Source organism: Cetorhinus maximus, chromosome 16, assembly GCF_964194155.1.
Source record: "Cetorhinus maximus chromosome 16, sCetMax3.hap1.1, whole genome shotgun sequence".
Lineage (NCBI taxonomy): Eukaryota > Metazoa > Chordata > Chondrichthyes > Lamniformes > Cetorhinidae > Cetorhinus > Cetorhinus maximus.
Genome location: NC_135894.1, coordinates 60,227,123 through 60,252,706, shown reverse-complemented (window position 1 = coordinate 60,252,706; position 25,584 = coordinate 60,227,123). Strand labels below are relative to the sequence as shown.

The 25,584-nt window shown below is 41.8% G+C and overlaps 1 protein-coding gene across 1 annotated transcript in view; it reads left to right on the top strand.

The window, feature by feature from the left end:
• Positions 1–25,584, top strand: part of LOC144691873 (cilia- and flagella-associated protein 47-like) — a 647,761-nt gene that overhangs the window by 148,092 nt on the left and 474,085 nt on the right. Inside the window, exons 25-30 of the mRNA XM_078560450.1 lie at positions 3,078–3,155; positions 4,478–4,700; positions 8,067–8,231; positions 11,279–11,360; positions 13,731–13,838; positions 20,919–21,117. Coding sequence (XP_078416576.1) covers positions 3,078–3,155; positions 4,478–4,700; positions 8,067–8,231; positions 11,279–11,360; positions 13,731–13,838; positions 20,919–21,117 — 855 coding nt within the window. The remainder of the gene's footprint in view (positions 1–3,077; positions 3,156–4,477; positions 4,701–8,066; positions 8,232–11,278; positions 11,361–13,730; positions 13,839–20,918; positions 21,118–25,584) is intronic.

Genomic DNA, 25,584 nt, shown 5'->3' with positions numbered 1-25,584 from the left:
AATGCCATGGTTATGTTGGGGGCCAGGCCATCAAGGACAACTCTCAGAAGGGATTTGAAGCAATGACCAGGGAGGTCAATTCCTGCCGTTTGACCCTGAAGAACTGGCAGCAGTGGCACAAGAAATTTAATGACTTCACATGTGTGGTTTAGGTCAATGGATGCATTTTCACATCTCCAACCAACAGAGTACAAGCCTCTGATGCTGCTCAATGGGCCACACCACTAGCACCGAGCTATCAGCATCACACATATTTCAACAATGCCAGCCTCATATCCAGCTCCTGCTGCCTCCACATACCTCAAGGTATTCAGCTGTGGCAGGCACATCACCCAAACACAATGCAACACAATCACTGATATTGTGTCCTCTCTGTTGCAGGACACGGAGGTATAAAATAGGAGGGAGCAGAGCAGAATCGGTGGGGACCAGGAATCCTTTTTTTTTATTCATTCACGAGATGTGGGCATCGCTGGCTAAGTCAGCATTTATTGCCCTATCCCTAATTGCCCTTGAGAAGGTGGTGGTGAGCTGCTTTCTTGAACTGCTGCAGTCCATGTGGTGCAGGTACACTCACAGTGCTGTGAGGAAGGGAGTTCCAGGATTTTGACCCAGTGACAGTGAAGAAATGGTGATATTTTTCCAAGTCAGGATTGTGACTGGCTTGGAGGGGAACTTCCAGATGGTAGTGTTCCCATGTGTCTGCAACCCTTGTCCTTCTAGATGGTAGTGATCGTGGGTTTGGAAGGTGCTGCCTAAGGAGCCTTGGTGAGTTCCTGCAGTGCATCTGGTAAATGGTACACACTGCTGGCGGTAGTGGAGGGAGTGAGTGTTTGTGGATGGGATGCCAATCAACTGCTTTGTCCTGGATGGTGCCAAACTTCTTGAGCGTTGTTGGAACTGCACTCACCCAAGCAAGTGGGGAGCATTCCATCACACTCCTGACTTGTGCCTTGTTGGTGGACAGGCTTTGGGAAGTCAGGAGGTGAGTTACTCACCACAGGATTCCTAGCCTCTGACCTGCGCTTGTAGCCACAATATTTATATGGCTAGTCCAGTTTCTGGCCAATAGTAACCCCCAGAATGTTGATAGTGGGGGATTCAGTGATGATAATGCCATTGAATGTCAAGGGCGGATGGTTAGATTCTCTCTTGTTGGAGATGGTCATTGCCTGGCACTTGAGTGGCAAATGCTACTTGCCACAAGTCAGCCCAAGTCTGGATAGCGTCCATCTCTTGCTGCATTTGGACATGGATTGCTTCAGTATCTGAGGAGTCGGGAATGGTGCTGAACATTGTGCAGTCATTAGCGAACATCCTCACTTCTGACCTTAAGATGGAAGGAAAGTTATTGATGAAGCAGCTGAAGATGGTTGGGCCTAGAACACTACCCTGAGGAACTCTTGCAGTGATGTCCTGGAACTGAGATGATTGACCTCCAACAACAACTGTCTTCCTTTGTGTTAGGTATGACTCCAACCAGTGGAGAGTTTCCTCCCTGATTGCCATTGACTCCAGTTTTGCTAGGGCACCTTGACGCTACACTCGGTCAAATGCTGCTTTGGTGTCAAGGGCAGTCACTCTCACCTCACCTCTGGAGTTCATCTCTTTTGTCCATGATTTGACCAAGGCTGCAATGAGGTCAGGAGCTTTGGCAGAACCCAAAATGAGCATCACTGAGCCTATTGCTAAGCAAGTGCCACTTGATAGAACTGTTGATGACCCCTTCCATCACTTTATTGATGATGGAGAGTAGACTGATGGGGCGCTAATTGCTGGGTTGGATTTGTCCTGCTTTTTGTGTACAGGGTATACCTGGACAATTTGCCACATTGCCGGGTAGATGCCAGTGTTGTAACTGTACTGGAACAGCTTGGCTAGGGGCGTCTAGCATCTCCTGAACCCGAAGGAAATGGGCTTCAGCATCATGAGGCTGGCTGGGACATAGCCAATGACATCTGGGCATTGCTGAGAACATTAATAATAATGGTATTTTTGTACCTTAAGGCCCTTTTCAATATCCAGCTTACCCTCATGATGCTACCTGGCAGAATGAGTGCGCTGTATATAGTGTGACATGGACCTCTTGCTCTCCTCTCAAACCCTGTTCCTGCACCCCAACCTTCCCTTTTCTGATTTATTTCTTTCACCTAAGAACTCTCTGCCCACCCACAGTAACACCAGGAAGAAGGGGAAGAGCAACAGCACAACACTGATGAAAAGGCCTCATCATTGATCTAACACTTGCAGCCACCAGCTAGATACTAGCATTGCACATCCCTCAGAGACAAGTGTAGAACTGGAATCTGCACCTGGATTTGGATTTACATTGAGATGCTGGGTGCATTGGCTGGTATTCCAGGCAGCCTCCTGTCACTGTCAATGAACATTGATGAACCTGGCTCCAATTTGGAGAAGGCATTGTGTAAAGCTTGCTGCCCCTGCTGCCTCTATTCTATCTGCCTGACATTCTTTTGACCCCACACCTATTGCAAGCTTTGTGTGGACAGGTCATGTAATCCTCTTCCCTCCCTCTGAGGATTCAGCAAATCTCTTTACCAAATCCAATAACTCAGGGGATGGTAGCATAGTTGTAATGCTACTGGCCAGTGAGGAAAAAGCCTGCACTAATGCTCTGGGGACATGATTTCAAATCCTACCATGGTGGCTAGAGGAATTTTAATTCAATTAGTTAGTACATCTGAAATAAAAAGCTAATCTCATTAATGATGATCGTGAACTTCCGGATTGTCATGAAAAACCTCTCTAGTTCACTAATACCCTTCAGTGAAGGAAACCTGGCCTTTATGTGACTCCAGACCCTAAGCAATGTGATTGACTCTTAACTGTCATCTGAAATGGCCTATCAAACCATTACAGAAAATAGTCACTTGATAGTACAGAACTTGAGTATTTCTTTAAAAAAAAGAGACACTGTTGAAGCTTTTTATCTTGCACTAATCAGGATGGACTCAATAATGCCAAATTTCCAACCCCCAAGTAAACTGTGAGCTCTTCCTGATGCTAGAATAAACAATGAATAAGCTGTTGCTAATAATGTTTTGTGTTCTTTGCAGGAAATAATTCAAGCAAATATGACAGCATTGGAAAAGTCCTTCTACAGCCCTATTATACCCCTGCAGCTTCCTCACACAGTACATCCACTATCACAAAATTCTCTCCTTCCACCTCTTTGTTTGAAGAATCTATTGCAGGTGAAACTGCCTTCTTTCTACTCATATATTGACTATAAACTTGTCTAACTTTCGATTTCGTGTTTGACCTGGACTGACAAAGAATGGTAAAATTTGATCGGCCCCTTACACAGGTATCCAAATGGGACATGGCTAAGACCAAGGATTGGGCCTGGGGAACCCCTCTCACCCTACCCAGTGGAGGACACACGTTGTATTTTCTGGTTGCATGGGGCAGGCAGATTCTGGAGTTGCATCTGCAGTGTCCCGTGTTGATTAGAAGTCTTCCCATTGATACTGCCCATTCTAGCTAAGCAGCATTGGGGGTGCTGGCAGTCGAAAATAACCGCTAGAACTGCAAGTTGTGTATTTTCATAACCATTTCATAACTATTCATAACTATTTTCATAATTTGCTCTGGCTGCAGAGCAAATAACTGGCGGGGGTAGGAGAGACGCAATTGAGAAGAGGCAGCTGAGACATCACTAGGATCCTTATTGGAGGGACACTGGTTCCTGAGAAAATGTGGATAAAGTATACACCTTCTACCTCTCTTAGGCTTTTAAAAAAAATATAGGACCACAATCCTGCCATTCATTAGCTATTAACAGAGACTTGGGGAAGTATGAAGTTGTCTTGCATTGAATGTTACTGTATTTTATGATGGCATAAGATGGTTCATTAAGAAAACCACTGACATTTTATCTAATTTATTATATATGCCAACTTTATTCATGATTAGGCCTTAGTCACCAACATGCTCCTGAAGTACTGTGATAAAAATGACAGGATCATAAACAGCTTTCCACATGTCACAAAACTCATGATTTGAAAAGAGGAATGTTCAGTATCTGGAAGTTTTCGATTTATTCACCCATCCCGATATTGTGCATATTCTTAAATTTAGTCAGTGGTCGGATTGAGCATGAGATTTTTTGAGCATTTGTTCAGTCATTAAGCATAATCCTGTCCATTTTCTTTCATTTTTATTGATGTCAACTTTCTGGTTATGCTAATTTTAGTTATTTTTATCGTTAACCATTGGTGCTTGGCATTGTTGCTCTTATATATGATCTGCAGTTTAAAATTATTCTATTTTTCCTTGGCTTGTGAAAGGAGGCACTGAATTTAAATTTAGTATTTCATGATGGTTGCATACTAAATCAGTTAAGCTGCATTTGCAAAACTAACTTCTGCTTTCTTAAAAAAGAATATTTTTCCTTATTGTGAAGTAAACATCTTCATTTTGTGGGCACTTGAAATTCATATCTTCTTTATTGCAGATACTTATGAAAGTGGAGATTCCAAAGTAGGAAAGAAGGATCCAGAAGACGAAGATGATGTTTTAGGCATAAAGAACAATTTGAGAGAGCTGTTGTTTTCTGCCGAGAATATTACCGAAAATATTTTCAATCTAAAGGTTCTAACTACTGTACAGACTTGGTTCACCCTCTTTGGTTTTTCGAATGGTATGAATCCTATTTCTATCCCAGAGTCACTGAGAAGGTAAGTACAGCAAATGATAAAATCAAGTGGTTATAAAGAACTATGTTTTTTCAATAATATGATCAATATTTGGATATTTTTGTTTAAACTTTGAGCAAGAAAGAACATGATTTTATAAAGCACATTTCACCACATAAGGATGTCCCAAAGCATTTCACAGCCAATGAAGAATTCACTGGTGCAGTGTAAGGAAATGAGGTAGCCTATTTGCACAAAGCAAGATTCCATGAACTGCAATTAAATATATGACCAGATAAGTGATGTAGACTGAGGGATAAATGGTGGTCAGGATGCCACCCTGCTCTTCTTTGTTTAGTGCCATGGGATATTTGACAACCACATGAGAGGGAAGACAAGACCTGCATCTCATCTAAAAGGCTGCATGTCAAATAGTGCACTGAGATGTCAGCCTAGATTATGGGCTGGATTTTCTGATGGTGTCAGGACCACAAAGTTGGGCCCATATCAGATCATGAGACCACTCCTGTCATCAGGGCAACCTTTTGGGGTGTGGCCTCATTATTGGCCACCTTTGTGCTTGCCATCCTACTGAGGCAGACAGGTGAGCGTAAGGTTAGGACACGTCAACATGGATGCACCCTCGGCTACCTGCCCAGAAGTGATCAATTAAAGATGCCCATAATCAGTAGAGCCATCGGGTTGGAGGGGAAATCCCTCAACAGGGCTTTATTTGATGGGTCTCTGGCCTTTCATCCCCATGGCCCTGTTATTGGTGCATGGAACCTCCAGCTCTTGGCTTGCTAAATCGATTGAGATGCTGGCCTCCATGGTGCAAACTGGCCCATGGTGGGTCCTTAATTGCTCTATTGCCTGCATGCCAAACCTGTCTTCATGGAACCAGGAAAATTCAGCTTTAAGTTTGAACCCACAATCTTCTGGCTCAGAGGTAAACGTACTACCACTTAGCCAAAGCTGCCACCTGAAGATGGAGTACTAGCTTGAAAATGTCACAAGAGCTGACATCAGTGCAAACAGTCATCTGAGGGAATTTGAGTCTCAACTATTTGTATTAATTTAGCTTAGCACAATGCTACAGGAGTAAGCACACTATATAAATGAAAGTTGTTTAGAGAATGATACAGCATTGAAAGTGTCTGTGCTTGCTCATTGAAAGTGCATTAAAATGCTCCCATCTCTGATTCTTTTGTCAGTTGTCTTAAAATCTGTGTCCACTGGTTATCGATTCCCTTGCCAGTGGAAACAATTTCTCCCTATTCACTCTATCAAAACTCCTCATAATTTTGAATACCTGGAGTAAATCTCCTCCTAACCTTCTCTGCTCTCAGGAGAACAAACCCAGTTTCTCCATTCTGTCTGTATTACTGGAGTCCCCAATCCCTGGTACCATTCTAGTAAATTTCCTCTGCACCATCTCCAAGGTCTTGACATCCTTCCAAAATCTGGTGTCCAGAATTGAAGCCTAACCAATTATTTGTAATGTTTTAACCTAACTTCCTTGCTTTTGCATCCTGCTCCTCTATTTATAAAATATAAAACTTGTACTTTTTATAAAATTAAATATTGAGAAGACAGACGGCATTGCTTCCATTCCCTAGCAACTCATCTGCTCCTGAAACCTCCATCCATGCCTTTAAACTTGACTTGCTCCTAGCCAGCCTCCCATGTTCTATTCTCTGTAAACTGAGGTCATCCCAAACTTTGCTGCCTATTCTCTAAATCACTCTAAGTCCCTTTCATCCATCACCTCTTCATTTGGACAGCTCAGCATCAGTTAGTTGATCCTTGACGTTCATGGAGTGTGACATGCAGAAAAGAAACATGCAGAAAAAAATGTCAAAGGCATACAGAATAGAGGGAACGCAGATAAGGAGAGACGTATGCAAAAGGTGAGAAAATGAGAAGGAGTTGGAGACAAACCTAGAGGTAAAGATAAAAGCAGAAGCATGTACAAGGTACTAAGAGGAAGAGACAGAAAGATTAAAATAACGGAAGGCAAAGACAAAGAAAACGAGACCAAAAGTTAGATATTTACAGGACGAAAGACCTCTTTTTCTAATCTTTATAAGTATAATACAAGCAGAGTACCTCAAAACCAGCTACCCGGAAACCAGTGATGTCTGAAAACCACACGTTTTTATAGAGCCGTAACTTGCAAGCTCCCCAGTGCGGATTGGCGGCGGGTGGGCGGTGGGGGGGGTACCCCAAAGATGAGCTGGGGAAACCCTCTCGGAACTTCATAGGTAAGTATTTGCACAGCAATTGCCCAGAAGTGCACACTTCTGGGCAATTGAACTGCACTGGGAACCATCCGAAAGTGCGATTTAAAACGCGAACTTCGAATAGTTCTGACAGGGTTGCAGCAATAGGGTTGCAGGGGAGGCGATGGCATAGTGGTTTTGTTGCTGGACTAGTAATCCAGAGACCCAGGGTAATGCTCTGGGACCTGGGTTCAAATCCTGCCATGGCAGATGGTGGAATTTGAATTCAATAAAAATCTGGAATTAAAAGTCTAATGATGACCATGAAACCATTGTCGATTGTTATAAAAAACCATCTGGTTCACTAATGCCCTTTAGGGAAGGAAATCTGCTGTCCTTGCCTGGCCTGACCTACATGTGACTCCAGACCCACAGCAATGCGGTTGGCTCTTAAATGCCCTCTGAACAAGGGCAGTTAGGGATAGGTAATAAATGCTGGCCTAGCCAGCGACACCCACATCCAATGAATAAAAAAAAAGCTACCCAGAAAACGTTAGAGTTAAAACCTCTTCTAAGTTCTGGGTAACAATTGTAAAGACCTAGACCGATACTCCCCCAACATCCATGACTCCCCCAGGAGATTCCCCTACCCCTGACTAACCACCAGCCACCCCCCCCTCCACCCAATGGATTCCCTCCACCCACACAGGACTCCTCAGCTGACCCCACCCTCCCCTCGGGGCCCCGATTCTTACTCCCAACCCGACCCGACCACTCACCCCCGAGAGCCGACCAGACCCCCACGCCCCCAATGTCCAAACCCCCCGAAATTCCGACCACCTCCACCCCTCCCAAATGTGCGACCTCCCCACACCCCCTCCTGACGTCTGAAATCCTCCCTCCATCCCCACCCGACCAACAAACACCCCCAACCTGCAAATCCGTTTACCTTCTCCCTGGCCTGTCAATTTCAATCGGTCCTTTAAACTTACCTGCTTTATGATAGGTAATTAAGACAGTCTATCTTCTGATTTAGGATAAGCAATATCACAGGAGGTCTGCTAGGATAATCTAAAGGGTTGTAAGTTTAGAGCCATGGATTAAAATAGGAAACTGGTGGTAACAATGAAGTAAGGCAACTTCAGAATGACTGTGCATCTGAAAGTAAAATTTCTTCTAAATGCAGCACAAAGCAGATTGGTAGAGACACAAACACAATTTATGACATGCTGAACCACCTGAGTGGCCAGTGGTTGCCAGGATTTACTGGAAAGCAGCCATTGCTCAGTGACCCAATGGAACGCTTACTACAGCTGCAATGGCAATATTCAACACTCCTCACCTTCCTAAGGTAAGTGAAAATATTTCCACATTAATATGTGCTTGCTTTACTAATTGAAGGCATTATAATTTTGGGTTTTAAATTTCCTTTCAAGTTCTGAATCCCTCATAAGGAGACTATAAGGCAGGAATTTCTCATAGCTGCTCTCACTCCACTGCTACAAAAGCAAAATACTGTGGATGTTGGAAATCTGAAATAAAGACTGAAAATGCTAGAAATACTTAGCAGGTCGGATAGCATTTTTGAAGAGAGAAGTTCGATAGCTGGCAGAATTTAATGGTAATGGCAGGGGCTTGTCCACCAGCAGGAAATCCAGTGGCAATCCCGCCATAGCCGTTTCTGGAAAGCCATGAGATTTAATCCTAATCGGGCACCATATCTAGCTTCCTGACTCTTGAGTGGGGGGGATTCCCCCCCCAAACCCCTGAAGCCGGCAGCTCTCCAGTACTTGCAACACCAGTGTTAGCAGTGGCCACTGTCAGTACTGTAGTGCAGCCTAGGCAAAGGATCAGTGATCGAGCACCAGGAATAAAGTGGTGGGGTAAGTTCGCCAGAGCCAGACAGGGAGGCCCCGGTGAGGGGGGAGGTGGAGAGGGTTTGATTTGAAGGTCAGAGGGGAGAGGTGTAACTCTGGGCCACTCCATTCTCATTAGCTACCTCCATCAGGCATGAAGCGTCTGTTAAGGAGGGATCCTAAGGGTATTCCTGGCCTTAGGCCTGCATGGCAAAGACCCCACCTGTCGCTGGTTAAATACCATTGGTGGCGGGGTAAGGCCCTTTAATTGCCACTAAGGACTTCAATTAGCTTCCAAGTGGGTAGGCCATCCTTGAGTCTTCCCACCCTGAACTTAATTGGAAGGAGGCAGGAAAGCAGTGGAATCTCCATCTCATTCCTTCCTGCCAAACACACGCCTCCCCAGCCTCCCAGCCAGCCTCATAGGGAGCATTAAATTTTGCCCAACAGACCTTTCAATGGACTGCCTCTAGTCTTGTTGGCATCACAGTCTCAGAATAATAGGGTTGGCCATTTAGGTCTGAGACAAAGGAAAAATTCCTTCACTCAAACTTTTAATTCTCCCCTAGAACTCATCTGCTGAGTATGTTCAAGACAAATATTCATAGATTTTTAAATACTGAGGGAATTAATGGTTATGGGGATAGTGCGGTAAGGTGGAGTTGAGGTAGAAGATCAGCTATGATTGTATTGAATGACAGAGCACACTTGAGGGTCTGAATGGTTTACTCCTGCTCCTATTTATTATATTCTTATGCAGTTTCACTGGAAATGTTGTGGAAACCCCATAAACAGGGAAAATTCCCAACCTTTGTGCCTCTGAGTCAAAATATGTGCCTTTTGTTTGCTTAATATTTAAGTAACTAGCTAGACTTAAGAGCTGAGCAGAGAACCTTGTCGCCAAATCTTGGCTTTGATTTAACAAATATCACTATGCTGTATCTTCTTATCTTGAGTAGTTGAAACAACAAATGCTCTAGTAGACCATGTTAGGCTATGATGCCAATCTTCTGCCTGAACATGGCAGAAAATGATAGCTGGCCAGCAAGTCAGAGCAAGGGTTAGAGTGCTGGAGGCCAGCACTGGAGACCGGAGGGAATGGCTCCTGGAATTCAGGCAAACACTTGGAGGACCTCTCAGGCCAGGGATGGGGAGAGAAACCCAGGGCAGGGGAGGCTCAAGGTTTTCCTGGACCACAAAACTAAAAACAAAATTCTACTTACCTTACTGGTCTTTTATTGGCCCTGTTCTTCTTCCTGTCAGATTGACCTGACAGTGGTTGTTTTTGGGTTCCACTGACACCTCAGAGCCTAATCTGCACATTTATGGCAGCCAGCCTTCTAGCTTGCTCAGAAGAGCTGGTTAAATTTGTAGCCCATGGCAAGACATTAGGATTGGTGCAGAAAGGTCGCGCAGGCTGGTTTTAACTACCTACCACATGATTAAAATTGGTTCTTTAGAATCAATAATTTGTGATTAAATTAGTGAGAATTTTGAAAAGCACGGACTTGATAAAGGCAGGCCATATTTGGGAAATTTTCCCCTCAAAACCACACACTATCTTGACTTGGAACTATATAATTGTCCCTTTACTGTCACTGGGTCAAAATCCTTGAACTCCCTTCCCAACAGCACTGTGGTTGAACATGGACAGCAGCGGTTCAAGATGATAACTTACCACCACCTTATCAAGAAAAACTAATGAAGGGCAACAAATGCTGTCTTTGCCAATGATGCTCATATCCCATGAACGAATAAATAGGAAGTTTCCCCCTTAGCCACAAATCATTTCTGACTTTGATGTGCATTGGTTTTCCTTCACTGTTGCTGAGTCAAAATCCAACACATCCCTACCCTAACAGTATCATTGGAGCACCATCGCCACAAGGACTTCTGTGCTTTAAGGAGATAAACCATCACCACCTCCTTAGGAGAGTTGGTTGTTGCCAGTTTTGCCTCAGTCACTTGAACAAAAAGATAAAATCTACAGGCTTTAAAGCTTAAACTTGGCTTCAAATTGTTATTCCTGCAACTTATGATTCTTCCAAGTTGAAATGATTACCTTAATTACTTTAGGCATAGATAGTGACAAACGTTTGTTCTGAAATTGATGAGTTACTAGACCTAAATATTTCCACTCCCCATCTTTGGAGAGAAAATCCAGTTCTTTTTTGTCTTTGCTTAAATTAATTATTCTCAAGGTCAGAGACATCAGCTTCAAGGTGATAACTTTCTAGCTTTTTTTTTGCTCAGGAGAGTTTGAATGTTTTCAGAACGTCATTACCACAGGCAAATGTAGAAATTATCCAATAGCGTGCTTCAACTCCAACCTTAAGGTTGCGGTGGGTTACATTTTCAGGCTATTGAATATTAAAATCTATTATCTTAGGACTTTCTTGTTTCATAATTGTGATAGAGCTGTCCAGAAATAATGTGGTGTTTTACCACAAGTTAGTGTAAAACAGAAAACACAAGTAATCTTCAGTCTCTGGGCATAATGAACAACATGTTTTTTCTGTGTTTTAATTACGTATAATCACAGCGCACAAGGAGCTTGCCTTGCTCATGTGAAACCTGAATTCCTACTTGAACCTGAAGAGTTTAAACAATGGAACCATTTACAGGTAGGAATCTTCCATGTCTGGTCGACAAATATTAGATTTTCCAGTGGACTTGACTATTGCAACACACCTCCCAGCTCTACCATCCGTAAACTTGAGATCATTCAAAATTCTGCTGTCTATACCCTAACTCACATCAAGCTCTGCTCACCCGTTTCCCCTGTGCTCACCAATCTACCTTCACTTCCCAGCAAAGCAACACTTTGATTATAAAATCCTCATCCTTGTTTTCATACCTTTCCATGGCCTCACCTCTCCCAATCTCTGTGATTTCCTCCAGCTTTACACTGCCCAAGATTTTCGCCCTGTGTCAATTCTGGACTCTTGAGCTCTCCTGATGTTAATTCCTCCATTATTGTTGCCCATGCCTTCAGCTGGCAAGACCCTAAGCTCTGGAATTCCCTTCCTCAATCTCTCTGTCTCTTGACTTCTCTTTCCTCTTTTAAGATGCTGCTTAAAACCTGCCTCTTTGCCTAAGGTTTTGGTTATTGGGCCTGATTTGACACTCTCTATTACATTTTTTTTGACAATGCTCGTAAAGTGCCTTGGGACTTTTATTACATTAAAGACGCTATATAAATTCAAGTTGTTGCCTATGGGTAACTGCATTCTACTACATTTTGGAATTGTTCTTATTAATATATAAATTAGACTATCCTAATGACTGTATTTGTATGCTCAGTTTCTGTTTTAAGAAAAGGTAACAATTACACCATAGTGTTATATATTTTGTAAAATTACATTGCAGTGTAACTTTATATTTTTGATGGTGTTAACTTTAACTGGTATACCAAATATCACAGTTCATCATGTCTTGGAGCATATCTATTCTGATAATATGCCCACCAGTACTTTTGATAACAGTCCACGTTTTTTAATGTTCTACTGCATATATCGCTTTCATATCTATCCAACCATGCTTAACAGAAACCTCAACATATCTCCAAAAATCTTGAACTTTGCAGAAAAATAATCTTCACTTAGACCTCACTGGATTTTAATGCATATTGGCACTAATCTGCACATTCAGCTGCCAGGATGTGGAACATTCACTCCAAATCACAGCTTCCCATCAGCCATCACTGATTCATGGAATTCCTAAAAAGTTTACTTGCTGGCACTCGGGTTTCATTTCTACAAATTATGGGGTTACAATTTAGAAAAAGAATGATAGTGATCAATTATGTTTTACATTTAGAATATACCTGGAGTTTAGTGTTAATTAAAGATTGTGGGGGTTTGGTAATATATTTTCCAATGCAAAAAAAGTTTATTAAGATGTAGGGAGAGGTTTTCCTGTTCCGAGGCCATGGTATATTAAATTGCCTAGGTCCATCAGACAGAGGGAAGTTTGGCTGCAAGAATTGCATGACCCTCGACCAAGCTTCCTTTTATCCATGCAGTCCTCCCTTCCAGATTTCCACTGTCTTCTGTGGCCAGTCAACCCAATATACCCAGGAACAGAAACAGGAAAACTTTCCCTGCACTAATCAGGAAAGCCCAGGTAAAATAATTCATCTTAAAATACACAGCAGGTTCATGGGCATTTGTACAATGAGAAATGATAGATTAATATCTTGGGTGTAGTTCTTATTGTCATCTTATTATTCACAAAATATAAACTTCATTATTGGTTTTTCATATTTTCTTTTTGATTCATTAATATCCTTCATGCAAAATTTTTACTAACCCAGGTTACAAATGGATGAAGGAAGGATATAATGCCCTGTTACATATTTTGAATAATGATGCTAAATCATTAGAGCATTGGTATACCACCTCTCTCCCATGCTGTATTATAGCAATACTTTTCATGTTGTGTCTTAGGAAAGGTGAAGTAACATATGACAGGGCAATATGATCAACATCACAAAATAGCTTTTGAATATTAACAACAAAACCCTATCATTCTGTCCAAAATTGGTGTTGAGTTAGCGAAGAACTCTGCATTAAAGACTCTGCTAATCAGGCAGTCTGTCATCATTAACATTATCCACATTGTATTAAGATCAAGAATCTGGATATTCCCTTATGGGTGCCTTTTGGGTGATTTCTGCTGTTTGGATTAAGGAAAAGTGCATAAACTATTTTTTTCAACAAACTTGTTTCTCTTTTAGTTATGTGTTCCACATACTAATAAGCATATTACAAATTACATGTTTGTAATGCCACTCCAAGCTGTTTTTAGTATTCTCTGGTATCAATACCTACCTTTGCCACATTATCTCAAAAATAAAGCCACCTGGGGTGTTTCTTAGTTCTTTACCTATGGAAGGCCGGAAATACAGTCCTACTTGCAATAATGTAGAGTGTTGTGCTTAATAAGTACTAAATGGACAGCACTGTAACCAAAATTACATTTTGCCTATTTAGAATTGTTCACAGAGCCCTGAAAGCACTGAAATTTTTAGCCTGGGTGATGATATGTTTGAGTCTATAAGCAAACGTGCATGGACTGATACGCTGCTACAGATTTACAAGGTAAAATGTATAAAGATACATGATGTGTTTGTTTAGAGATTACATTGTTAGCTGAATTCAGAGGCTAGCCTGAGCATGTGCACTGTACTCTATTTATCTGGATATGTCAGTATTATTCAGCTGTTGAATTAGTGGAATATTGTTCGTTAGATTCTTGCAGTTTAAACTCATTTGAATTTTTAAAAGTATTTAAAGAAAGCTAGATGACAAGCTTTTAAAATCTTTATTCAATTAACATTTACATTCTGTTGCTTTTACTAAAATGCCTACAAGTTTTTAAAGATGGATTATGTTTTAATGCAAACAAAATGAATCGATGTACTGATTTAAGAAAAGGAGTTTCCTTCCTCATCTTAATTTGGGTTCATTTTTCAAAATAAGGCATTTGAAACAAATTGCCACAAACTACTATTTGATTTAGAGAAACTACTAATATTCTACTAATATAGTGACATACGTGACTTGTAGAGCAAGACGGTCGTTTTGTATCTTGATTTGAAATGTTCATGCAACCAAAAATAAATTAGTTGAATGCTGGAATCTCTAATTAATATGCACGTGTGTGTGTGTGTGTATTATGCTGCAGTCAGTCGTGCAACCAGTTTTGAACCAAAATGAATGGCCACTTGTTCAAGGTTACAGTCATAGGCGACCAGAAAGAACCTCTTTGGTGCAATATTATACCATTGACAGCTTAAGAAAGCAACTGCAGATCCAATTTATATTTCAATGAATTTGTATGCTGGAATACCTTATTCAAATTAATGAAAAATTGAATTATTTGTGTTTTTTCTCTGTTACAGACAACATTAGTGTATCAAAATAGATTTAATGTGTGATGTACTATATGAAGGACTTAAATCAACACACACAATGCATGTGAAACACCTCCAGCACTTGTAAATTGATTAGCTTAATTCAAGTAAAATGTAAATGCTCAAGTCTGTGTAGAAATGTTTAACAACATTGGTATCATCATCAATTCAGGTTAGATGAGGGGGAGTAGAAGTTAGAGACTGAATTGATGATTGTGCTCAGAGTAGGATTTTTTTTAGTGGCTGAAAGCTACATGGTTAATTTGGAAATAGATAGATGGGATGTGAATAATTATGAAAACAGAAACTTGTTGCAGATGGTCATATCAGAGATCAAGGCCTTGAATATAGTAAGCCCACATGGGATTGCTAGGTCCAGGAAGCAGAATAGACTTGGGTGTTGGTGTGGAAATTGATATGGAAGGTGAGGGTTAAGCAAGAGGGTAGAGAAATAACAGGAGAGGGATTGAAGGAGAATTAAGATGGAGATTGAAGTTATTGTAGGTGAGCAAATTACTCAATGCTCAACCTGAGATCTGAACATGAAAGTTTTAGGATTTGGAAAGGTGCCAGACAATGTGGACTTCAAATTAATTTTCCTTCAGTTAGATACCAGTAATTTCATCTTCAATGAAAGATACAAAATTTTTCCCTGAAACAGGTGCTAAACTATGGTCTGCATTTTCTTTGGTTAGCTCCATTTCACTAATTGAAAGTCAGTACCATTTTAGCCATTCTCCAGTGCTATGACAGACATCCACTCTCAAAAAAACCCTGAAAATATAAGCCTGAATTTTATCTGCTGGCAAGAGTTGTATATGCGGGGTGCTGAAGTGGGTAGCAACCTATCCAGCTGCCCCCACAACATGTGGCCTAGAATATTTTATTTTCCCAGCCTCATCAGCATACCAACTGAACCTGATTGGAAGCCCTAGCAGAATTGATGCTGGGAATGAGATTTTGGTCAACAGGAGCCTGTCACCGGGGACACAAAAGATTGATTCCCACAGCCACTTATGCACTGGGAGAGTATTGGAAGGGCACTGTGTTGATGGAGGAGGGGAGCAGGGTTGGGGGTGAAGAACATAGCCCAGGACAGGGTGGACTCGAAAGTACCTTGTGATACCTGGAGGTCCACTCTTATAAGTCAAAAATGTACACAAGATTAGCGGCTAGACAGACCAAGGTGAAGATTTAAAGCGGAAGCTTTTTCAACTGGAAAATGAGCAGGCTTTCCACATTGTGAATGTGACGCGATGTGTGAATGAAGTCAAACAGTTGGAAGCTTTGGTTACTATTACAATTATATACCCAAAGAAAAGCAGCAAACACACGGGCACTGTCCAAGTTGATACGGGAGCGAGTGCGAATATCTTACCAGTCAGAATCCTGAAGGATATGTATCTGGATCATTGGAAGTCAATGGTACAACCCATGACAGACAAACTAACTGCATAGGTACATTGACATTGAAATGTAGCTGCAGCAAATCTGCATGGAAACCATGAGTATTCCACCTGATGGACATGAGTGGACCAGCAGTAACAGGGTTACCAGCGTGTATGGAACTCAACATTGTGACCCTACAAGAGATCACCAAGATACCAATCACAGCAGAAGAGGCCAAGGATAATCACATTGAGTCAGTCCATGACCTACAACAGATGTCCCGAAACAGATTCGACACCGTGGGGAACTTCAGAGATGATGCTGTACTACACCTCAGAGAAGATGCAATTCTGTTGATCGTCGCTGCTAGAAAGTGCAGTATGCACACACAGGAAAAACTAAAGCATAAGTTGGATGACATGGAGTGTAACGGCATTATCAGTTGTATGCATCAGCACATCACCGGTGCAGTTCCATCAAGCGATTACTGAAAAAAGATGGCACAATTGGGGTATGCTTAAACCCAAGTTGTCTAAATCTCACTTCAAAGAGATGCCCACACAAGACTCCAATATTTGAGGAATTGAATCCCAAATTCACAAGAGCAAGGTTTTTCTCCAAGTTGTACACCAAAGATGGATATTGGTCAGTTCATTTGGCAGAGGGATTTCAAAACAAGTCACTACTTTCAGGACCCCATTCAGAAAATACTTCTTCCAGAGATTACCCTTTGGTTTATCCATCAGGCAGCATGTGTTCCAGCAGAATATTGACAGGATTATAGAAAATATACCTGGATGCATAAGCATCACTGATATCACGGTGATGAGCAAAACCAAAGAAAACCATGACTGAAATCTACACTCACTGATGGCAGCAGCTCATTGTGGAGGACTGTTCTTCAACAGCAAGAAATACCAGGTGAATGTAGGTCCGATCAAGTTTCTCAGTTCTATCTATTCAAGTTCCAGGATCTGTCCTAATCCAGGCAAACTCAAAGATGTACGAGACATGCCTACTCCCCAGGACAAAGAGGACTTGCAGAGATTCCTTGGATTTTTCAACTTCTTAGCACCGTGGGTTCCCATCTTTGCCGATAGAGCATCATCGCTTAGAAAGTTGCTAAGGAAGGATGTTCCATATTATGGAGAAGGACCATTAACATGCATATAAAACCATAGAAAAGTTACAGCACAGAAGGAGGTCATTTGGCCCATCTTGTCCATGCCAGCCCGAGGACACCCAGGTGCCCTTTCTAATCCCACCTTCCTGCACCCGGCTCATAGCCCTGCAGCTTACAGTACTTAAGGTGCAGATCCAGGTACTTTTCAAAAGAGTTTAGAGTTTTTGCCTCTACCACCAACTTGGGCAGCAAATTCCAGACACCCACTACCCTCTGTATAAAAAAGTTCTTCCTCATGTCCCCCCTACACCTTCTGCCACTTATCTTGAATCTATGCCCCCTGGTTCTAGAATTCTCCACCAAGGGAAACAATTTTATCCTGTCCAATCTATCTATTCCCCTCATAATTTTGTACACCTCAATCAAGTCACCTCTCAGCCTTCTTTGTTCTAAGGAAAATAACCCCAACTTATCCAATCTCTCCTCGTAGCTACACTTTTCTAACCCTAGCAACATTCTTGTAAACCTCCTCTGCACTCTCTCTAGAGCTATTACGTCCTTCCTGTAATGTAGTGACCAGAACTGCACACAATACTCCAGTTGTGGCCTCACCAGTGTTTTATACAATTTCAACATTATATCCTTCCTTTTATATTCTATACCTCTGCCAATGAAGGAAAGCATTCCATATGCCTTCTTTACAATATTGTCTACTTGAACTGCTGCCTTCAGGCAGTGTACTTGTATGCCAAGATCTCTCACTTCATCTACCCATCTTAGTATATTCCCATTTATTGTGTAATCCCTTTAACTGTTTGACCTCCCTAAATGTATGACCTCATACTTCTCTATGTTAAAATCCATCTGCCACTTTACCGCCCACTCCACCAACCCATCTATATCGTTTTGGAGATTATGGCTATCCTCCACACTATCCACTACTCGGCCAATCTTTGTGTTAGCTGCAAATTTCCCAATTATGCTCCCCACGTTCACATCCAAATCGTTAATATATAACAAAAACAGCAAGGATCCCAACATCGAGCCCTGTGGAACACCCCTTGAGACAACTTTCCATTCGCAAGGGCATCCTTTGACCATTACCCTTTGTTTCCTATTACAAAGCCAACCTTTTATCCAGTTTGCCACATTACCCTGAATCCCATGGGCTTTTACTTTCCTAACCAATCTGCCATGTGGGACCTTGTCAAATGCCTTGCTAAAATCAATGTACACAACATCCACTGCACTACCTTCATCAACCCTTCTTGTCACTTCCTCAAAGAATTCAGTCAGATTTGTGAGGCAAGACCGTCCTTTAACAAATCCATGCTGACCATCCCTGACTAGTCCATGCCTTTCCACATGACAGTTAGTCTTATCTCTCAGGATTGATTCTACTAATTTTCTTACCACCGATGTAAGACTAACTGGCCTATAATTGTTTGGCATTTCCTTTGATCCCTTTTTAAACAATGGAACTATGTTTGCATTTCTCCAGTCCTCCGGTACCTCTCCTGTATCTAGTGAAGATTGGAAAATCATCCTCAGAGCATCTGCTATCTCCTCCCTGACTTCCTTCAGCAGCCTCGGAAACAATCCATCTGGCCCTGTTGACTTATCAACTTTCAAGAATTTCAACCCTTTGAGTACTTCCTCTTTCTTTATGGCTATCCTGTCCAATATCTTGCAGTGTTCCTCCTGGACTACTATATCTACATCCTCCCTTTCCTTTGTAAACACGGAGACAAGATATTCATTCAAAACCCTTCCCACAGCCTCTGCATCTACACACAAGTTTCCATCTTCATTTCTGATAGGTCCCACTTTTTCCTTAACTAACCTTTTAGCATAAATGTATTGGTAAAACAACTTTGGGTTATCTTTAACTTTACTTGCTAATCTTTTTTCATGCCCTCTCTTTGATTTCCTTATTTCCTTTTTTACTTTGTCCCTGCACTTCCTACATTCGTCTTAGTTCTTTGTGCCTATTGTATGCTTTCTTTTTCTGTTTGATCTTCCCCTGTATTCCTGTAGACAACCAAGGGGGTCTAGATTTGGCAGTACCACTCTTATTTTTGTAGGGGACATGTCTACTTTGTACAATTAGGATCTCGCTTTTTAGTGCTTCCCACTGGTTTTCCACTGTTTTATCCTCCAGCAGTGCTGTCCAGTCCACCTCAGCCAAGTCCCTTCTCATTTCTGCAAAATTTGCCTTCCCCCAGTTCAAGACTTTTACTCCTGCCTTATCTTTGTCCTTTTCCATGGTAATGCTAAATCTAACTGAATTGTGATCACTGTCCCTGATATGGTTGCCAACTGTCACTTCACCCACTTACCCTTCTTCGTTCCCCAAGACTAGGTCTAGAATTGCATCTCCTCTCGTTGTGTTTGTCACTAATTGGTTGAAAAATTTTCCTGGACACACCGCATGAATATTTCTCCCTCAGTGCCCCTCATATTGTTTGAGTCCCAGTTGATATTAGGATAGTTGAAGTCTCATACTATTATTGCCCTCCTGTTCTTACAAGCAGAAATTTGCCTACATATTTGTTCTTCTATCTCCCTTTCACTATTTGGGGGTCTGTAGTATATTCCCAATAGTGTGACTGCCCCTTTTTTATTTCTAATCTCAATCCATAAAGCCTCGTTTATTGACCCATTCAGTATATCATCCTTTCTCACAACTGGAATTGATTCTTTAACGATTAGTGCTACCCACCCCCCACCCCTCCTTTTTTATCTCCTACTCTATTGTGTCTGAAGACTCTATAACCAGGGATATTAAGCTGCCAGTTTTGTCCCTCCTTTAACCAGATCTCTGTTATAGCAATGACATCCTGTTGCCATGTGTCTACCTGTGTCCCTAACTCATCTACCTTGTTTGTAATACTCCTTGCATTGAAGTATAAACAGTTTACCCCCATCAATTTTCCTTGCTGGACACTTTGTAAACTTTGCTTCTCCTGTAACTCCATGCCTAGCTAATGTTCTATCTCCATTTTTCTGATCTGAGTATGAGTCACTTAAACAGGCATTGTCAGGAAACATGTGTTCTATCATTCTGGGACCCAAGAAAGAAGATGACCTTAGAGCTTGACGCTTTTTAAAAAGAGTTAGGAGCATGCATTTGGGTCCAAAAGTCTATCACAAGTGCAATCCAATTATTCGAATATAAAGCATGAGATACTCGCTTTGGTATTCGATATCACAAGGTTCCACACATATCTATTTGGTAAACGATTCATTGTGGAAACTGACCACAAACCAGCTGAAATGATTTGGCGCAAGTAACTGACAAGTGCACCACCCAGACTACAACTACTCCTGATAAAAATACAGGGCTACGACTTTGAAGTTCATTACAAATCTAATAGCATAATGGTTCCTTCAAACACACTGAGCAGGCTATCCAATCCGGAAAAAACTGTGTTCTCTCACTAGACCTACAAGTAGATGGCATAGGCATAAACGTAGAAGATAAATTCAAGGTCGATCTGATGAGATTTGGTCAATATAAGTGCAACAAACTTCAGGAGGAAACAGCAAATGATCCACAACTGAAGGCATTATGGAAAGTCATTGTAGAAGATTGGCCTGATTTGATACAAGAAGTATTTTGCGCTTGGTTAAAATTATAGTAATCAGATTTAAGAGGACAATGTGCATATCTACTGCTGGATGTTTAATGCATGATTTTTTTTGCTGACAAATGATTGATATTGTAATTAATAAAGTTGACTTTTTTTTTAGGTTTTGATTCTTTCTCGGTTGACAATGAAGGATATCAACAGTGTTTTTAGTGATCACAAATACTTGGAAAATATCCCAAGCATAAATGTTGAGCCCCTTTCCAGCAATATATATTCCACTGGTGAACTTGTCCTGCTGACTTGGCTCAACCTTCACTATGAAACAATGAGAAATGTAGTGTGGGAATGTTGCCAGAAAGGTAAATGTAAAATGATTGAATTTTCTTTTTCTTTTTACTTCGGTGGTATTTGGAATCTTAAGGCAGACCATATAGAGTGCAAATTGTAATCATTATCTGCATAGATAAATTAAATTCATACCATAAGACTGGCTTCAGACTTTTGAGTCAGTTAAAATGAGAAGCTATGAGCCTTGGGTACCAGTGACTTTGTGCATGTTAGATTCTGTTTTAACAGAAGAATCTCTTGTTGATATAATAGGGGACAGATTACCCCATCGTTAAATGTTGTCAATTCTGTTGTCAATGCCCCTTTTTCAGGGTAGAATACTTGGTCATTCCATTAATTGGATTGGCACTTTTTTTTCTCCAGGGCCAGATTTTTTAATCAGTTCTCTTAATTTGGAAAAAGATGGAGATACTGAGCAAACAGGAAAACAAAGTCCAGAGCTTTGTGTCAAGATGCACTGCAGATTGTATATCATATTCACCAATGTCCTATCTCCCTTAACTAGAAATCCTGAAGATAATTTATCAGAAGTGTCTGATAACACTTTTTTGCTTTGTCCAGTAGGCCACATTTCTAAGATGAGTTTGATTCAGTCATCTCCCAGAGCTCCTACTTGATGTTGTAGCTGGTGGGGGACATGAGCTGAAGGTCTTCAGGGGTATATATACCATCTTAGGTCCAGAAAATCTTTAGCTCTGTAAGAAAGAGTTTAATTCTGTGATATCCTTGTGATTTAAACTATTACAATAATGAAAACCAAAGGCAAACACTTTCAGATTGACCTCATGTAGTGCAGGAGGGGAACGATCACCTGTATCCCACCAAAAACTGTGCAGAAACAGGGCAGTAGCATCCCAAAAATGGAAGGTAAAATCTTAACAGGCTTGCTCCTGTAAGCTGAGGAAGTGCTAGACTCCAACTCACTTTGGCAGCAGTCTGAGCTCCCAGTAAAACTGTCAGAATTGTCAGATTTGAGCAATAGCAGACAGGCAAAGACCCACTACTTCATTCAATCTCCCCTCCACATCTGTAATGCCTTGTGCATCACAAGAAATACACACCCCATCCTACTCTAAAGCCATTTATTCTCCTGGGAGAGGTAAAAAAGATGATATCGGCTAATTAGGAAAAAACAAATAGGAAAATTCCTCTTCAAATCCCTTAGAAGACCACTCTGGCCTTGATTGTTATATCACATATCTGACTTTTCCATGAGGTGATCTCTACCCCAGCCAGACATTGGCCCATCCCTTGTTTGAAGGAATACAGCAAATCATTGTTCACCGCATGAGTCAGTAGCCCATTCCACAGCTCCACTATTTTCTGGGAAAAGAACAACAAACTAACATCTAAACTAGTTCTGGCCTTTCATAACTTGAAATTGTGATCCCTGATCCCCTTAAACCTATCTAATTGAAACAAACTGCCTACACAAACACAATCTATTCCCTGCATCGTCTTATAAACATAAATCAAATCAACCTTAGCCTGTGCATCACTAAAGTGTAGAGTCCCTGCTCTTTGAGCCTATCTTGATCATTAAATGGTTTAAACAAGGAATTGTGTGGCCTTCCTTTGCATTCTTTTGAAAATATCAATCCCCATGTGAGGAAACCAAAACAGGACACAATATTCTAAATGAGGTCCAGCCAAGGCTTCTTCATTGTGGGCTCCCTTGTGGTCTTCATAGAACTGACTATTTGCTCCATGGTTGACTGCATGATCTGCATGTCTTGCCGGATAATCCCAAACATGCTCGAGCTGGAGTGCTTCATGTTCTGTTCCATTGTGCGCAAGTTCACTGCCATGCGGCATAGGACTCTTAAAAGATCCTGATGTATATGCATCAGTCTTTGCATCTACAGTGCATTCTTAAGATTTTGATCTCTGCCCTCTGCAGCAGGGCAAGGATGTAAGCTCTCCCTCTGACTAGCTGCTCCCTGGCTTGCCCTGACCCTACTGTCCATTCTTCTCTCCTGCATACTAATATGTGGTGAGCCTCCCAGCACCTCTCATCTAATGTACACGTAGTGCCAGTCTCTGAGCTGATGTTTGCTAAAGAAAGGCCAAATGATGCAGTGCCATTTTCTGTGATGCTTTCTGTCAGCTCATTATCCTCTGGGTGTTCTACATTTTAATAACCTGAAAGGGAAGAGAAGGACAAAGATTAAGTTTTTGCATGAAGGATAAGCAGATACAGATGAGTAGCTGTTGGGCACAATGGCAGATTTCAGCAAAAGACTGAAAGGTACTTAAGAACACTGCAAGATGTGTCCTCCAGCCTGTATGTTTGTGATGCTCTTAATGGAACTCATCTATGATCTTTATGACTTCATCTGTGAGTGAGGAGAGAATCTGAAGAGATGCTCTGCCTCCAGTCCTTGACTCCTCCTAATATTGTTTGCAAGCTTAGTCTGAAAATAGATGTGAAAATGTTAGTGGTTGCTCAATGAAATGGTTTGAGGATGTGCATGTCAAGGTCAAATAGTAGTGCTGGGTGGCAGATGTATGTGAAGGTGAAGGGAGTAGCCGTGAGGAGAGTAGGAGGTGCTCTATGTGGCATTAGTTGCAGAAGGAGATAGTGCTCTGTAGTGAATGGAGGCGAGTGCTTGTTCTCATGGGTGGTTAGTGCTGGAACAACTTGTAGTGCAAGGTTATTGAAATGATGTGAGATCAGTGTTAGGAGCCTTAGGTTAACATCCCTGGTCAGGTTATTAATCATTTTCCTACATTGGAGCCAGGTGTGTGGGGGTGATGCTCTTTGCACTGCGTCCTTCAGAACCTGTGTGCACTGCTGCTGAACAACTCGGTGTGGTGAGGAAGTTCCTCTCTACCTCCCAACCTCTTCCAGCAGGACCTTCATGTGTTGCAAAGTGCAGAGCCGTCGGAATATTTATTTCACCTGTCTTGTGTTTTAGCTGTCTTCAGGTTGCCTTCATCCAAAACTACCTCCCAATTGTGGAACTGCCTGAGTTTATTTGGATGTTGCAAGCATTGGACAAGCTCAAGGGATATTACAGCTATTATGCAAACAGATCAGCCATGATCTTATTGAATGGTGGAGCAGGCTCGAGGGGCCGTATGGCATACTTCGGCTCCTATTTTATATGTTTGTATGTTTATTTTGTACAAAGCTGTTTCTTGAAGGACCCCCATAAATAGTTTAATGAAATCTCTGAGATCACCGGTAAAAAGCCAAACCATGTTCAAATCATGAGTCTGTTTCACATCAGCATACAGCATTGCTGGCTGGGCCAGCATTTATTGCCCATCTCTAATTGCCCTTGTGAAGGCGGCACCTTGATACACTGCAGTCCATGTGGTGTAGGTACACACTTAGTGCTGTTAGGAAGCAAATTCCAGGATTTTGACCCAGTGACAGTGAAGGAACAGTGATATAGTCCCAAGACATGTTGGTATGTGGCTTGGAGGGGAATTTGCAGGTGGTAGTGTTCCCATGCATCTGCTGCCCTTGACTTTGTAGGTGGTAGAGGTCGCAGGTTTGGAAGGTGCCGTTATAGACTCATAGATGTTTACAGCACAGAAGGAGGCCATTCAGCTCATTGTGTCTGTGCCGATTAACAAAGATATGACTACACAAGTCCCATTTTCCAGCATTTGGACCATAACCCTGGAAGCTATGGCAATGCAAGTAAATATCTAAATACTTCTTAAACGTTACGAGAGTTTCTGACTCAACCACCCTTTCAGGCAGTGAGTTCCAGACTCCCAGCTCTGGGTGAAAAAACTTCTCCCAAACTCCCCCCTTAGCCTTCTACCTCTTACCTTAAATCTATACCCCCTGGTTATTTACCCTTCTGTAAGGGAAAAAGTGTATCCTCCTGCAGTTTACAGCTATCCTCCTCACTATTTACCACCCTACCAATTTTCGTGTCATCCGCGAACTTCTTGATCATACCCCCTATGTTTAAGTCAAAATCATTTATGGACACCACAAACAGCAAGGGCCCCAGCACCAAGCCCTGCAGAATCCCACTGGAAACAGACTTCCAGTCACAGCAACACCCCTCTACCATCACCCTCTGCTTCCTGCCTCTCAGCCAATTTTGGATCCAACGTGCCACTTTGCCGAGGATCCCATGGGCTCTTACTTTCTTGACCAGTCTGCCATGAGAGACCTTATCAAAAGCCTTGCTAAAGTCTATGTAGACCATAACAAATGCATTACCCTCATCAACACTCCTGGTTACCTCCTCAAAAAATTCAATCAAATTTGATCTTCCCTTAACAAATCCATGCTGACTATCGCTGATTAATCCGTGTCTCTCCAAGTGCAGATATATTCTGCCCCTCATAATTCTTTCTAGTAACTTCCCCACCACCGAGGTTAGAGTGACTGGCCTGTAATTTCCTGGTCTTTCCCTTCGTCCCTTTTTTAATAATGGGACAATGTTAGCAGTCCTCCAGTCCTCTGGCACCTCACCTGTGGCTGAAGGGGATTTCAAAATTACTGCCAG